The 15994-nt window shown below is 34.3% G+C and overlaps 1 protein-coding gene across 5 annotated transcripts in view; it reads right to left on the bottom strand.

Annotated features, from left to right (window-relative positions):
- The window catches only part of LOC112046593 (protein sickie), a 292815-nt gene that overhangs the window by 170849 nt on the left and 105972 nt on the right, over window positions 1–15994 (bottom strand). For all 5 annotated transcript variants that reach the window (XM_052881318.1, XM_052881314.1, XM_052881316.1 and 2 more), the window contains exon 2: window positions 14226–14408. In XM_052881318.1, coding sequence (XP_052737278.1) covers window positions 14226–14408 — 183 coding nt within the window. The remainder of the gene's footprint in view (window positions 1–14225; window positions 14409–15994) is intronic.

Here is a 15994-nt window from a genome sequence, read left to right as displayed (position 1 = left end):
AAGATTTCATTATAGCTATCCGATTTGGAGGAAGTTTACATTTTTTAAATATATATTTTTAGGGAAAGTTTAAGTAAAAAAAATTAAAGTATCGTAAAAATATTACCGCTTTATGATGCGCTAGCAATATTTTTACTCTATCTATTATGAAAACCTAATAAAAACATAACCCTTCATGCAGTTGGAATATTTCCACGGCACAAAGAAACCTACTGTGAAAAACACTGTACTCAAACTTATTAGATTTAAAAAACAAAGATTCACTTGCAAAATCTGCACCAATGATTTTAATGAATGGTAAATTCATTAACTAAAATAGCACTAGACATTAAAGTGTTAAACCTGATATCAAAATATTTTTAAAGAGCTTTCATTCTCGTACTTTTAATTTTGTAATCAAAATAATACGAACTCAACGGACGTAGCAAAGCAAATGATAATTCTTATAACCCTAATCGCAGAGTAAGCATAACACTCTTTAATTTTGGCAAAATGATATCGCAATCAGGCGTGAAGACATGACATTAAAGTTGACACAAGTTGCATTCGGAGAAATCCCGTGCGGTCTCGGCAGCGATCTGAAGCAGCCGCGCGACCACCCAACGGACAAGTGTAAAAAGTCACTTAGCACAACAGAATCAAACCGTATCATTTTTACAGCTGCATTTGCGCAGGGGTGTCAAAACTGTTTGTTTTGTATATTCTTTCTTTACATAATGATTCATTTATTTTGCTATCATCCGCGAAAAGTCGACGAACCCATGCGACAACGTCACCCAGGTCCGACAAAATACTCTCTACGTACGTTTCACCCTGAAATCGGAGCATCCTCAGGAGATGTTGACTCTACAACGTGCAATTGCAAAGTAACTTTGCATAGCAAAATAAATAATTCATTATATAGTCATGATGAACTTCCGCAAAGTAACGGCTGCTTCTATCCAATATTCTTCCTTTGTTTTCATGCCATTTGTTAATCTATACCTACACAGCATACAGCACAATTGCATTAATAAGAGAGCAAAGATCAGGACGTAGTTGGATATTCCTTCTTTGTTTTTATGTATTTTTTGTAATAACTATAGTAAATCAAAAACAATTTTTCTATGACAGTACCATTGCAGTATCATCATATCAGAGATCTCGACGAAGCGACCACTTATCAAGACTGTTATAGATGAATGGTAGAAGAATAGAAAATAAACCAATTTTTATTTTTAACATCGACAACTATCCTGGAGGAATTCCTGAATAAAAAAATATCCTATGTTTCTTAAAGAACATTAAAAAACCTCTAAGATAACATGATAAATAAAATGTGTATGGGAATTATTGGAAAAGATAAGGTTTAGTGTAAAAATTAAATTTTTAGTGATTTGTGTTCTATTTTAGTTTTCCAGTCTATCAAGTATTTAACTGTTTTTTAATATCACCACCTATACGAAGAACTCCTTGGTTATGTAAGCTGACATGTCGATTCCTGCCTGTATTGCCATACCCACTCCAAATAATCTTAATGATTATTTGAATACAGAATAGAACAATATTGATATTTTTTACAAAAAACGTCCAATTTTTACAAACAAGAAACAAAAGTGTAAATTTTAAAATTATATATTATCTACAACAGTAGCAACCCTGTAGACATTTCACGACTTATCGCTGTCGTATGGCAAATCGGTCTTCAATACTACATTTGTATTCTATCCGCGTCTTCTTAATATTGGAAATACAGAATCGAAGCGGCCTGTAAATTAGGCGACAGCTTTATTTATATGTGATAGCGAGAATTCTTCGCGACTATGAATTCTTGTTATTTCAAACTCTTGGGCTTGAAATTTAACTTAATCTAAAATTAATCTAATATTAGTTTTTAGATTTACAAATTACCAACTACGGGTTAAATTAGGAGAAACCCAGAGTGGAAATCTATTTGATTATTCAATAAAAAATGTATAATGTAAATAATCTTAACAATAGGTATTTTTTTAATATAGTTGATACATATTTTTTTTAGCTTAAGAAAATACAGGGAATATCTATATAGAAATTGCAGACAACGAATACATAGAAAAAACATTATAACTAAAAACATAACAATTAATGTTCAAATTGGAAAAAAGCGACAATTCAACCGTTAATTTTTATTAAATCGCAATTTACCTTCGACTCGGTTAATACCTAGGTACTCGTAATGTCGTAAAATGGGAAGTTAATGTTGCCTAAAATATCAAAAACCCTGAGATAAATTACATACCTATCTCTAGGAGGCAGTTTAACTATACTTTATTCCGGTAAACCGGTAAACAATTTTAGCGTAAATATATTTTTTACCTACCTACATAATTTATTTTCCTCTTTCGACAGTGATAGTGTTCTAATAGGTATAGGCTGGTATATACCTCAATAATAACCATTATTGATCAAGAACATAAACTAAATACCTTTGATACTAATAAGTAATTTAGGCTCTTATTTATTATCGAGTAGCTAGATACGTTATGGTATGGGTAAGGAATTCTGGATAGTAGGTAGGTTACTTAGTTTTACTATTTATAAATGTAAAGTAACATTATTTCCCTATCGACAGTCAAAAGCATAAACACTCGTAAATGAATGAGAACCTCCTCCTTTTTGAAGTTGGTTAAAAAAATAAAAAAACTTTACGAAAGTTTACATCTCTAATCTCCATTGAAATCTAAAATAGGATCGAAAGTGCTGGCTTTCATAAATCAAATAAGGGACGGTCACAATTTTAACGGCATTTCACTATGGAAAAACTGGATTGTTCGAACATCAAACAAGAAGTCGGCATATAACAAACAAAATACTGACCTCTGTCTTAGCTATTAATATCCTTTGAAACACTGTTATCACCAAAATGTCAATAACTTGATTATAGAACACTAATTAAGAAATGATTAAACACAAAAATCACTGTTCGTACACAACCCGATGTAACCGACACAATTTAAAATTCGAATAATGAATCAAGGTGAGCATCGGTTGAAAAAAACATCGATAAGTTTGTCTCGCGGTCTCGATTAATCGAGTCGGGCAACGCAACCGCCAGCGCGCGAGGCAAGCGCTCAAATGACTACGAGCTTGATTGTTGAATGTTGAAGGAATCATCAGATTCAAAAAGCGAACAAACCTGTGACCCGAGTAATCGACTAATTAGCACTTCGAAACGAAGAAATTTTAAAGAGTTAAAAGCCTTTATTATAGCGGTTTTGAATTATTTACTTCCAATAATGGATTTTATCTTTATTTCTCGTTTTATAGCAATTTTGGCAAACCAATAAATTATAATAAGCATAAATTTTAAAGACATTTATACAGTGATGTCGCACAATTTAATTTATTTGCATTTTATTAGCAGTTTAAATTTTAAATACGTGTTTTAATTAAGAATTAATTATTGTGTGGCGTTCTTTTAGAGCCTTAAGGATAAAAACTTTAACCTCTTAATTAAGATAAACCTTTTAATTATACCTACCAATCAAAATAAACACAGTTATCTCATCACGAAAGAATTTTCATAATTTTAATCATTACTATAGATTTAGTGTATGGTGTGCAGATGCATGTGATATATAGGTATGATGATGGATAATATTAGCCAATAGAGAAATGTAAGTTATGAAATGGACTCGAGATGGAAATAGAACTCAAGTAAAGCAAAAGCTTGAAAACATTTTTCTTTTCAACTCTCGGTTACAGTATTTTATCTGAATAATAGGTATCTTATTTAATTTATTAAAACCTGTCAAAGAACAGAATAGAAATACAAAATTCTATTGTAATCGATTTAGTAGTTAAAGCGTAACAAATAAACAATATCACTTTCGCATGTATAATTTTAGTACAAGAAATATTATTTTCAAAGGCAAGCGTATTAAGAGTGACCTCGAACGTAGAACCCTACAGAATGTATTACATTTGGAGGCATACAACCTCCTAACGGAACCTAAGATATAACAATGGTACAGTTGCAGTTTCCTCCAGATCAGATGAGATTATCATGAAGACAGCGCTTTACTTGGTCACGAATAAAGCACTACACAAACCTTTGACGTCAGATTTGATTAAAAATATAAGTATTAAGGGATTCGTACTTCAAAAGGAAATGAACTGATATCTTATTGGGTTGTTTAATTGGGTTATCTTAGTGGGTTGTTGTGTTCTGCGAGCCTTTCATGTGCCTCGGTGTACCATTCAATTAATGAGTCACTACGATTTTCATCATCTAAAATAGTTATTTCATAACCTTGACTGCACCATTTTACATCAAATCGTAATGATTTTTAGCTTCTACGATCACCTAACATGATTATTTCAACGGAATTACGTAAATAGTAGTTTTTCGTTAAAATACATTACTATTATCTACTAACACGATGAAAAACGATGTAGTGACTGATTGTTTGAATGGTACACCGAGTTACATAATCACCCTGCTTGTAACTTACCTAGGCATGTAACGAGGACAATACTATAAGGCTCCTTCATTGTTTAATTTCTTACAAGATCCTTTTTTTTTTAGAAACCCGTATTTAAGTTTCTAATAAATGTATAATTATTAGAGGTCCCGTACCTGGAAATGAAAGACAGAAGCCATACAGACAGATCGCTTCGTGATCGTTTTGTCGTGAGTTTTAAATACATACTCGTAACTTTGAAGCTAATCATAAACATTTTATTTCATGAATTTGAGAAAGCTTATGGTAGCTGTATAAAAAAAATTGTACCTATATAAATTTAAAAATAAATAGAGATGGCCGTGATAGCCCAGTGGATATGACCTCTACCTCCGATTTTGGAGGGCGTAGGTTTGAATCCGGTCCGGGGCATGCACCTCTAACTTTTCAGTTATGTGCATTTTAAGAAATTAATTATCACGTGTCTCAAACGGTGAAGGAAAACATCGTGAGGAAACCTGCACATATGAGAATTTTCTTAATTCTCGTTCGTGTGTGAAGTCTGCCAATCCGCATTGGGCCAGCGAGGTGGACTATTGGCCTAACCCCTCTCATTTTGAGAGTAGACTTGAACTCAGCAGTGAGCCGAATATGGGTTAATAATGATTAAATTTAAAAAAAATACTACTACTTACTACATTTTGTACAGCGAAGCTTAATAAAAGTACGCTGTAATTGACTCAATATTTCATTTCACTTGTGTTCAGATTTCTTTCTATTTAATTAGGACAAGTGAAACCATGAGAGTAAAGCCGCAGGGCAAAGCTGATGTATTATTATTTGGTACGTACTAAGACTGACCGTGGTTAATGAGCCAGATTTCTTGATAATTCTAATAATAATGAATATGAAAGTGGTGAAGAAAGTACTCAATTGTCATTGTTTCGCGGTAGGTTGTAAAGTAAGATCTTGAAGTATCATTAGATGAAGTTTAATTTATATGAGATCAAATCAGATACATACCTAAAGTTTATCGTTATAATCTAGGAATTTCAAGGCCGTTAACACAATAAGGTCTCATATCCGTTTAAGTTTAAAAACTTCAAGCTATGTCATCTGTTGTAATATATTCAAACTATATATACTATTTACTACTTTAAATATTATACAATAACGTGAGTGGCTCTGTTTGTTACTCCCTAAAACTAGTAAGAGATGCAAAAAAGAGCAAGTTTAATTCAATAATATAAAAAAAAAAAAAAATTTTTGAAGCAAACTACGAGTAAACCACTGCAGGCCATAATTTTAAATTTTATATTCTTAAAAGTCATTTAAATTAATCCATAATATTATTAATTTTAATTTATGTAAAACATGAAATTAATTACAATAATCACTGTAATAGAGTTTCACAGGCAATGTGAAGCTTGGTTTCTGAACAGATTGAAGCAGCAAAAAGGTTTTATACGTCATTATAAATACAAAGGTTCAAAAATTAAATATTATGTAACAACAACATTAAACGAACTCTTTTCTCCTTAATTTAATTACTAACTATGAAATGCTATACGCCTACCAGTTTGAATTGAAAGCATCACAGAATCTCTAGCTGTAATAAATCATTATATGCCCACTAGACAAGCAAACAATACGTTTGTTTGTCAGTCACCCATCATCCCGCATAATGATGGATCGCGGGTGTATGCAAAAAAGGAACAACATTTTTTTGTAACCCGCTCTGGTGTTGAAAAGATCATTTGGATTGACGCTTTAAAGTTAATAATTAACAGTTCGTAACGGATTATTTCAACAAAAAAAATCTGTTAACATTTCCTCAATAGTATCTTTGTCGGTTTGTTAATTAAATTTACTTTTGGGTTTTTTTCTATCTGGGTAACCAACATTCTTGATTATTTTTAGCTGACTTTAAAAGAGGTTCTCAGGTCGACATATTTTTTTAAATGTTTGTTACCTTACAACGCCAAAACAATAATTACAATAAACCTATTTTGAATTTTTTTTTTAATTTGAGTGGGTATAGGTAGGTACCTACATCATATATGGTGGGTCGGTGAAAAAAAATCTTATTAAAACTTCCAGAAATTGACGATCTACAAATTAAATTATTAAATAATAAGGAACCTTTTATGGGTTAAATGCTTCTTTAAGGTTTTTATCCCTAAAGAAGCATTTGACCCTTATAGTTTCGCTATGTCTATCTGTCTGTCTGTACGTCCGCCCGTCTACGATACAAGGCAAAAAAACGCTGATTTTAGATTTACTACGCTATTCCTTAGGTTATTTATAGTTTTGTATTTTTTCCTTTGGCTACAACAACTTAATTATTTTGTAAATATGATAATTATCATGAGTGTCAAATGTGTCTTTAGGTAGGTATCTTTATTGGAGATACATAACTTTTCTGAGAAAATAATAAAGATCGCTGACAATAGTTGACCTCAATGTGTATTTTGATAAATACAATAATTAGTATATCTACATTACATACTTATAGTTGTCTTATAAATTTTGCCGGCCCTATGCTTCTAGTTCTACGCCTGTAACAAACTGGGCCATATCGTTCAACACTCGCTCAAACAATGCCCAACTTCCGATCAATCCGTGTAAATATAATAGGCCTAAACACTTGGACATAAATTATAGTGATTACTCACTATTACAATCGGTCGTATTTCATTCACTCTACTATTATAAACAAACGCTCACATTTTTGTACAGTTCTATAGAGAAGTGTTCATAAACAATATTAATTTCCTTAATTAGTTGATAATCGCAAATTTGTCTGCGCGTTATTCAGTTTTACACAAATCCCTAAGGAATCACAGATTTTTCCTTTTCTCTATTCCAAATTTCAGCGAAATCGGTTCGATAGTTACGGTGTGAAGCGGTAACAAACTTACACATAAACTTTCACCTTTAATATTAGTGTGATAGTGTCAATTAACAACAAAGAAACACTTTTATTTACGAGTATGTACTACAAAATTGGATACCTACTGAAATATGTGTCTAGACAATCAAAATATAAAAGTTGTGACTTTGTACGCTAGACTGTATGGGAATACCATAAAATGTGCTAAAAGCCAATCCTTCGTCAACAATAACATGTAAAAACTTTCTCAACTTATTCACAAACTCTGAAAGGCATTGAAATAAAATGTTTTTATTATGTTAATTTTTAGCACGATTATGTGACATTTTATTGATTTTGTAGTAGAACATAAAAAAATCATATAAAAGTGAAATCTTCTACATAGATAATCTACTTACAAGCCAAGGTTATATTATACTTTTGTTTATAAGTATTTTTAATCCAAGATAGCTGTATGGTCCTGGATATAAACAATCCAACCTTTAATATTGATTGATTATTATTTGAAAATGACTTAACTTTGAAGTACGTTTTGGTTAGTTAGATGCTATGTCGATGCTGTATCTGCATAATTATACGTATTACGTAAAATATTTAATAGTAATCATCATTACTCGACAATTCACATATTATTTAGTAAAAGTTTTTTGACTTCTTAATTTTAATTAAAAACATAGACGTACGAGTAGTTACGTCACAGATATTTGATATATTTAATTTAGAAGAGTTTTACTACTTTTATGATCGACTGTACAAACATATTGTACTTAGTATACTGAAGTTCAATGCCAGTATTAAATTTAAACAACTTGTCAATTTTATGGTTGTTTGCGTTTACTCTTGTTCTTGAGTTTGTAGCTACTTATTTGTAGTGGCATGTAATGTTATGGTCAAATATGCCATGGGAACCACTTTGACTTAGCTATTACAAGTGCGTTCACCTACATATATGATGACTTACTTTATGAAAGACTAGCGAATGCTCGCGACTTCATCTGTAATAAAATTTGTGTAACCTACTACATTTTCTATTAAATTGTACAATGTAACTGTAGATTTTTTGTGAATAATATGTCAATTTTTTAACCGTCTTTTAACCTTTTAGGGATATAATTTTGAAAGTTCTTGAATTAAGAGCATAACGGAACCCTATATTTTATCCGATAGTTCATAGTTCATAAATATTACTGGATAACCCCTATTAAACTCCCCTCTAACTTTATTTTTGTAACAAAAAGCTGACTTTGTTCTGTTTCAAGGTCCAATTTATCTTTATACCAAAATTTGTCACATTGTTTCAGTAGGTAATTACCTAAAATTATTAAACCTCGCTTTGCCGTGATAAGGTAACAGACAGACAGACTTAATAACTTTCGCATATATACTCGCAGTATCGAATAGGCATGCTTCACGTAATCAAATATACTAAGTCCAGTTAGAATCAAAATAGACTGTGGTTTGGCTAATGACGTCAGTCTTCTCAGTAAGCTCCCTGCGTACGGAATACCCGCTGATCTCTGCTGCTGGATATCTGATTTCCTGAGGGAACGGTCATTTCGAGTAGTCGTTGATGGCTGCTCTTCTGACTTATTGGATATCAATGCCGGTGTACCTCAGGGATCTGTTCTTTCCGCTACTCTTTTTCTGCTGCATATCAACGATCTGCTCAATCCCGGTATCTTTGGGTATGCAGATGACAGCACTGTGTCGGAGAGTTACACATCTAGCCCTAGAGCCAGCGGTGCTGAGATTCTTGAGCTCAGAGAGGCCTTGGTCGACCGCGTGAACAAGAACCTGAAGATGGTGTCAGATTGGGGTGATGCCAATTTGGTTAAGTTCAACGCTACCAAGACTCAGGCATGTCTATTTACTGCGAAAAGGAGCCCTTTCACCCTGGCTCCCACTTTCCAGAGTATATCTGTTCCAATTAGCGATCAAATTGAGCTCCTGGGTATTACCATCTCATCCAACCTCAATTTCGGGAAATGCATCGAATCAAAAGCTGAAATTGCAGCCAAAAAACTGGGAATCCTGAATAAGGTCAAGCGGTACTTCACACCCCAACAACTTCTCACCCTCTACCAAGCTCAAGTCAGAACTTGTATGGAGTACTGCAGTCACCTTTGGGATGGTTCTGCAAAATATCAGCTTGATGCATTAGACTCGATAGATCGCCGCGCTAGAAGGATAATTGGTAATGAACCGTTGACACAGGCGAAATTGCAGACCTTGCAACATCGTCGCAATGTAGCTTGTCTGTCGGTTTTTTACCGGATATACTTTGGCGAGTGTGCTCAGGAACTTCACCATCTAGTTCCTCCTTCCCCTTTCTACCACAGAACAGCAAGATGTCGCAAACGGTGGCATCCATATATTGTGGATGTCCAGGCAACTCGTACGAAAAGATTTGCATCTACATTTCTAATTCGTACAGCAAAAATTTGGAATGCCCTTCCGGCGTTTGTGTTTCCTGACAAATACAATTTGGACACCTTCAAAGCTAGAGTGAATAGGCATCTTCTAGGTAAGCGCGCTCCAACTTAGACCGCATTAATGCTTACCATCAGGCTTAATTGTAGTCAAGCGCTGGCCTATATTGCATAAAAAAAAAAAAAAAAAAAAAAAAAAAAAAAAAATGATCTTAGCTTCTGTATCAGCAATTTGTCATCAATTTGAGAACCAATTAATCATTGTTCGGCTACGTGGAACATGGTTATTGTGTATTCAGCGATGATATAGAAGCTGTACGGTAGACATGAATGATTGACTCGCGTATTGACTTTGATAGTCCAGTTCAGGGTTACTTTAATAAAGACTAAATTGTTTTTGGTGGTACCTAACTGAACAAGTTAACAAAAAGACTATGAATTCAATTTAAAGATGGCTCGTTGATGATACTATGTTATCAATCATTGAGCTAATCTGATGGATGGATGGATGATATGGAAGGTGACTTTAAAATTATCTTAAACCGCCAATATAACTTTGTTAGGTTAAAGTTTTTCTTAACACGTAACTATCTTTTGACTTGATAAATAGATCTACCTCCCGGTGTCTCAAGTTTATTGGTGAAGTCGAATAGTAATTGCAAATATATTTACCTAAACTAATCAACTATGTCGTAGGATACAAACTATAATAATTTTACTTGATATTAAAATACATGTTTTGATAAGGTTCTATAATTAAATTATGCATATCTCGGAGCAAGGATAATAGGTTTCTTCGCCTTAATTTTATTATTAATAATGTGGTCAATATTTATAAATCTATCATCAAGAAACATCAAAGAAAACTTAATAAACCGATCACAGACAAGTCTATGGTCAGTTTATTAAACTAACAAAAGCTCTACTGTGAAGCTCAGAGTGTAATTGATAAAACAAAATGCTATTATCACTTTAAGACCCTAACAACAAGGTCAGACAATACGATAAGGCTCTTAATAAAGTTATGGATAATCGTGCAGTTAATTTCTTAATTAAAAATGTGGTAAGACCTTTACAAAAACCGCAAGTGCCGCAAAGGAGCCCATCAAAAGGAGTTAAACAGCAAAAAGTCTACAAGTTCAACAAGTTTTTCATCGCGCACCGACAGAAGCCACGACGCGGTGCACTCGCTGTGAAAGTGCGCAACATTTTTATGGTTCCGTACACAAAAGGAAAAACGGGACCCTATTCGTCCGACACCAGTCCCTGCATTCTGTAAAGTTACAGTGCTGTGATATCGTTAATTTACATGGCAACTACGGTGCTAGTGACATTTTAATTTGAGCATCCTATAAACATGAAGTTCAAATTCAAGTATTACGTGTTTTTTAGCGAAAAGTTCGTCGACGGGTGTGAAATAGCGGAATCGCACTCCATTCTGTACCTATCTTAAGAACCATGATAGTTAGACTATTGAAATTTTCAGATGATGAATGAAATATTTCTGTTGCCGATTTCAGATGATTAACTAAAAACAGAACAAAAAAATATTAAGGGGGCTCCCATACAACAAACGTGCCTTTTTGCTCGTGTTTGCTCAATATAGATATAACAGGTAGACGCTTGAAATATTCACAGAATATTGAGCCTTTTATTCATTGTTATTATGTTAAAATAAATATTTAAGGGGGCTCCCACACAACAGACATGACTATTTCACCGTTTTAATAAATAATGGTACGGAACCCTTCGTGCGCGATTTCGACTCGCACTTGCTTGGTTTTTGTAATTCAATCCACCTGCGGTGAGAGGGCACGCACAATGCAACCGCATCCGCAAAGGACGAGGACCCTTTGGTACATTTGAATGGTTTTACAAAAGACCACGTGACAAAAACATTTTTACGTGCGCGATGTCAAAGACAGGTTGAAGTTCAAAGAAGTTTTCGCTTACCTCTGTTGCCAATTTTTTTTCTATAAAAAGTGAAATAGCTTTGTCTATCTATTTCAGGTTTAATCAAGATTCCATTTCTAATTCTCGTTTCATTTCATTTGTAAGTAATTTTCATAACATCTTGAAAAATAATTAAATCTGCGGAATGAAAGACTCAAACTTGCCTTGACTGATAAGAATTATACATTTATTTCTAACTAGTGGACGCCCGCGACTCCGTCCGCCCATAGACCTCTTTAATCTAGCCCTTCCAGTAGTATCGCTGTAAAAATGGATTAACTTCTCCCGTTTTCCCAATATTTCCCTTCACTGCTCTGCTCCTATTGATCGTAGTGTGATGAAAAGTATACTATAACCTTTCCAGGAGATGAAGAATTATCGTACCAAGTTTCGTTAAAATCCGTCGAGTAGTTTTTGTTTCTATAACGAACATACAGAGAGACAGACAAAAATTTTACTGATTGCATTTTTGGCAGCAGTATCACCCCCTGATAGTTATTTTGGAAATATATTTCATGTATTTAAATCCGTAGAGAGGTCAATTCTAGCTCTCTACAGATTTATTATAAGTACATATATAGATAGACATATCAACTGACGATAAGTATTATTATGGTTAACCATTCGAAATGCTGCTTACGAAGTGATAAAAAATTACATTCCATATCTTGCCTTAAAACATCGTGATCATAGAATAGGTCCATTATGGATCATAATACATTTTACGAAGTAATAAATCTTATCAGCACTTTCTCAAATACAGACGCATGCCGGAAGCTCCCCAGTATAATACACGATCCGGGTTTGTGGGCTACCTATCCCATAAACGTATCCACACTGACACAGATATAGAAAACATATGTCAACACTTCTAGCGATTTTAACCCTAATTCTCAAATGTAATAAAGCATATTACGGCGCAAGGTTTTCCGATAAGACGTAAAATCTGTGTTACCATATGTGCACCCATATAGGGCCCAGATACGTACCTGCCCAAATGATTTGTGAGTCGATAGCTATTTCGAGCTAACAAAATATTCCCGCACCGCTTTCATTTTTGGCTGGATTCAATAATAAACAAAACCGGATATTCGGGAGTGTGGTGTTTTGACGTATAGATGATTGATAATATTGCCTTCTAGAAATAATTTAAATCATTCATAGTTACCAGAACTATACAATTTATATAAATAGGTAATATTTAAAAATTAACCGTAATGTTTAAACTCGTTACTTTTTTCCCCTTCTTCCCCCTAATATTGCCTCTCCTAAGTTAGTGTTGAAAACAAAGAAACATCACAAATGATTAAGGAACGCTTAGAGAATAAACATCTAACAAAATAATGGAGTTTAATAATCTTAATAAACATATGCAAAAGGTTCATTCATCACGAAATCTTGAAAACTGCTTGACGCACAAAGCTGAAATTTGGCAGGGAGGTAGTATTGTTAGTAGATATTCGCTAAGAACGGATTTTGCGACGGGGCCGATATGGTCACTTTTAATGTTCGTGTAATTTAAATTACTTTGTTATTTTAATGATATAACTATTCAAATGTACGTAGATACGTCAACAACGCATAGCAGTTACATTTGAAATTCACAGCAGTGAAACCCCACAACCCTATAGTGTCTCTGTTTTGCAATTGCAAGTCGTTTAGATTGAAATTCAAACTATCGCTGAATATACAAGCGGAGTTCAAATAGGAAATACGATAACAGAAAGCTTTTGTCTATCTAACATTTTTCAACACCTTTCTTGTATAGCTTTTAATCGAGATTTAGACCCCGGTTCACTCTTGGAAATGCGTAATAATATATTAAACATAAAAACATATAACAACAATATAATAGACGAACAACATCAAATATTAGAACAAACCTAACCGACATAGGATTCGTTACATAAAACCAATAATAGGACACTGAAAGAACATTTTGGAAGAGTAAAATCTCATAATAGCAACAAGACCAAGTCCTAACTTTTATTGTAAATTTTTAAATGTAAATATTAAAATTTAACGTATGTAAATTGTTAAATAAATGCTAATATTACTATTACTAACTTAAAAAATAAAAATTTTGTAAGATATAAAATCACGTTGCTTAGAATTTAAAGCTTAGAGTACAAAATGCTTAAAGCTAATGCAAAATATTAAATTGATCACTTTGTTTCCAATTTTCCATTTCTCTTCGCATTTGTGTGATTTTTCTAATAACATTAATATTAATGCTATAGAAAGTTAATACTTTTCTGACCTACAAAATGATAAACGCTTGGTCTTTACCGTTGAACTACTCGTACCATGAAGGTTTGAATACTTGAGGTTTATATGGTACTAGCTGACGCCGCGCAGTTTCACCCGCGTGGTTCCTGTTTCCTTAGGGATACGGGGATAATATATAGCCTGTAGTCTTCTTCGATAAATGGGCTATCTAACACTGAAAGAATTATTCAAATCGGACCAGTAGTTCCTGAGTTCCCGTCAACTTTATAATATTAGTAATAGATACTCGAGAGGACTTACCATTTGTTGCGGATTTCGTGGTTTCCGATGAGCTCTTGTAACCTTCTGCCCAGTGACACCCTCCAGTACATCGGCAAGTAGAAGTCCATCTGCACAATCCCTCGCTAGACCTCCTCCTGACGTGCCCGCTCGACGACGCGAGCGCGCGCGCTCCAAATAGTGGTTCGCCCAGTCTGTGTAGATCTGTAATAGACAGTATACGATGAATATGGTGGTAAATACCAGTAATCTCATACCATGGGAATTGGGTGGAATAGTATTTATTAAGATGTGGCCTGAAAAGTCAAGTGTAGTCCAAGGCTAACTTGTAAAGAATAAAAAAAAAGAAGGAATGCACTTGATAAGGAATCAAAATCAGCACAACGCCTGGGTCCCATCATAGGTGTTTCAAGTGGAAACAAAAGAGGTGTAATATAATCTTTAATTAATTGGCTGTTTGAGCACATTTTTGTATTCTTGTAGTCTACTTACGGATCTGAGACCTGTGGCCCTCATAACAAGGCTTAAAGTCACTCAGTGGTTTCCATGCGTGATCGAATCAGAAATGAATTCAAAATGAATCCGCAGAAGAACCAAAGTCACTGCTATAGCTCAGCGAGTCGCGAAGCTGAAGTGGCAACGCGCAGGCTACAAAGTTCGAAGAGCCGATGTACATTGGGGTCCCAAGATGCTGGAATGGTGACCCCGCACCGGTAAGCGCAGTGTTGGTCGACCCCCCACTAGGTAGACCGAGGACATCAAGCGAGTTGCAGGGAGCCACTAGATACTCGCGGTTCGAGACCATTTTGTTTGGAAGCCCATGCAAGAGGCCTATGTCCAGCAATGGACGTAGCTAAATCCAGGTTAGTTATAAATATAAAAATGTACGTAATAAATAAAAAGAAGTACTTAATACACAGCAAGAACAGTAGCAATACCTACTTGTGGAACTACGCCTGAATCGATGCAGATGGAGCGGGTTTACACGGAAAGCATTATCATTCTGATCCAGACAACAGTCTGACTAAGCCTGGGAAGTAGGTACTGAAAGTACGTCGCGAGATAAGTTGACTCACAAAGGGCGGTAGATAAGGCGATGCTCGTAAGATGCGAATTGCTACTTAAAGTTTAACGACAGGGTTCATGTAAATATCTGCAAGAGAATTTTATAGAAAGTATGTAAATGCACTCACATATTTTCTGAAATATTCTCTGATCTTGACCGCCTTATTCCCTTCATTCTATTGTTTGGGATGGCTGAATCATGCGAGAAAAATGGATTTTTATGGTGTAATAAATTGTAAATCTTCTTTTATATACGCGGCAAAATTTTATATTTGTCGCCAATAGGCAATAGCTTCTTGGTTGCTTGATGTACTGTGAATGAGATGAAGTTGTCAAACCCAAGTCAACGCGAAGCTGAGTCCGCTAGTAATTAAGGCAATAAAATGTCCTCCCAACATTGTGTTTCGACAATGGCATTCATATCTCATGCTGAAGGTAACTGTATGCAGGAGATTGTTTAGTGCAGAAATGTGTATAAGCTAAAACGCTGGTGCTCTCACGTGTGGAAAGAGATCAGTCGTTTTATGTGCTTTACAAAACACAGAGTTATTATGCAATTATAGTAGCAAAACCAACTTACCAACTCTATCTAGGCTGCTACTGAGGTTTTTCTTTTAAACATCCTAATGATTTCCATTTTGTTGGTTTTGTACGAGATTTTAGGCCAGTCTATGAAAGCTATACTAGCTAACTACGAGTCCAATAAAGAGATCAGCATAATCATT

This window comes from Bicyclus anynana, chromosome 4, assembly GCF_947172395.1.
Source record: "Bicyclus anynana chromosome 4, ilBicAnyn1.1, whole genome shotgun sequence".
NCBI classification, from domain to species: Eukaryota; Metazoa; Arthropoda; class Insecta; order Lepidoptera; family Nymphalidae; genus Bicyclus; species Bicyclus anynana.
The sequence above is the reverse complement of the archived record's forward strand: the minus strand, read 5'-3'. Positions and strand labels throughout refer to the sequence as shown.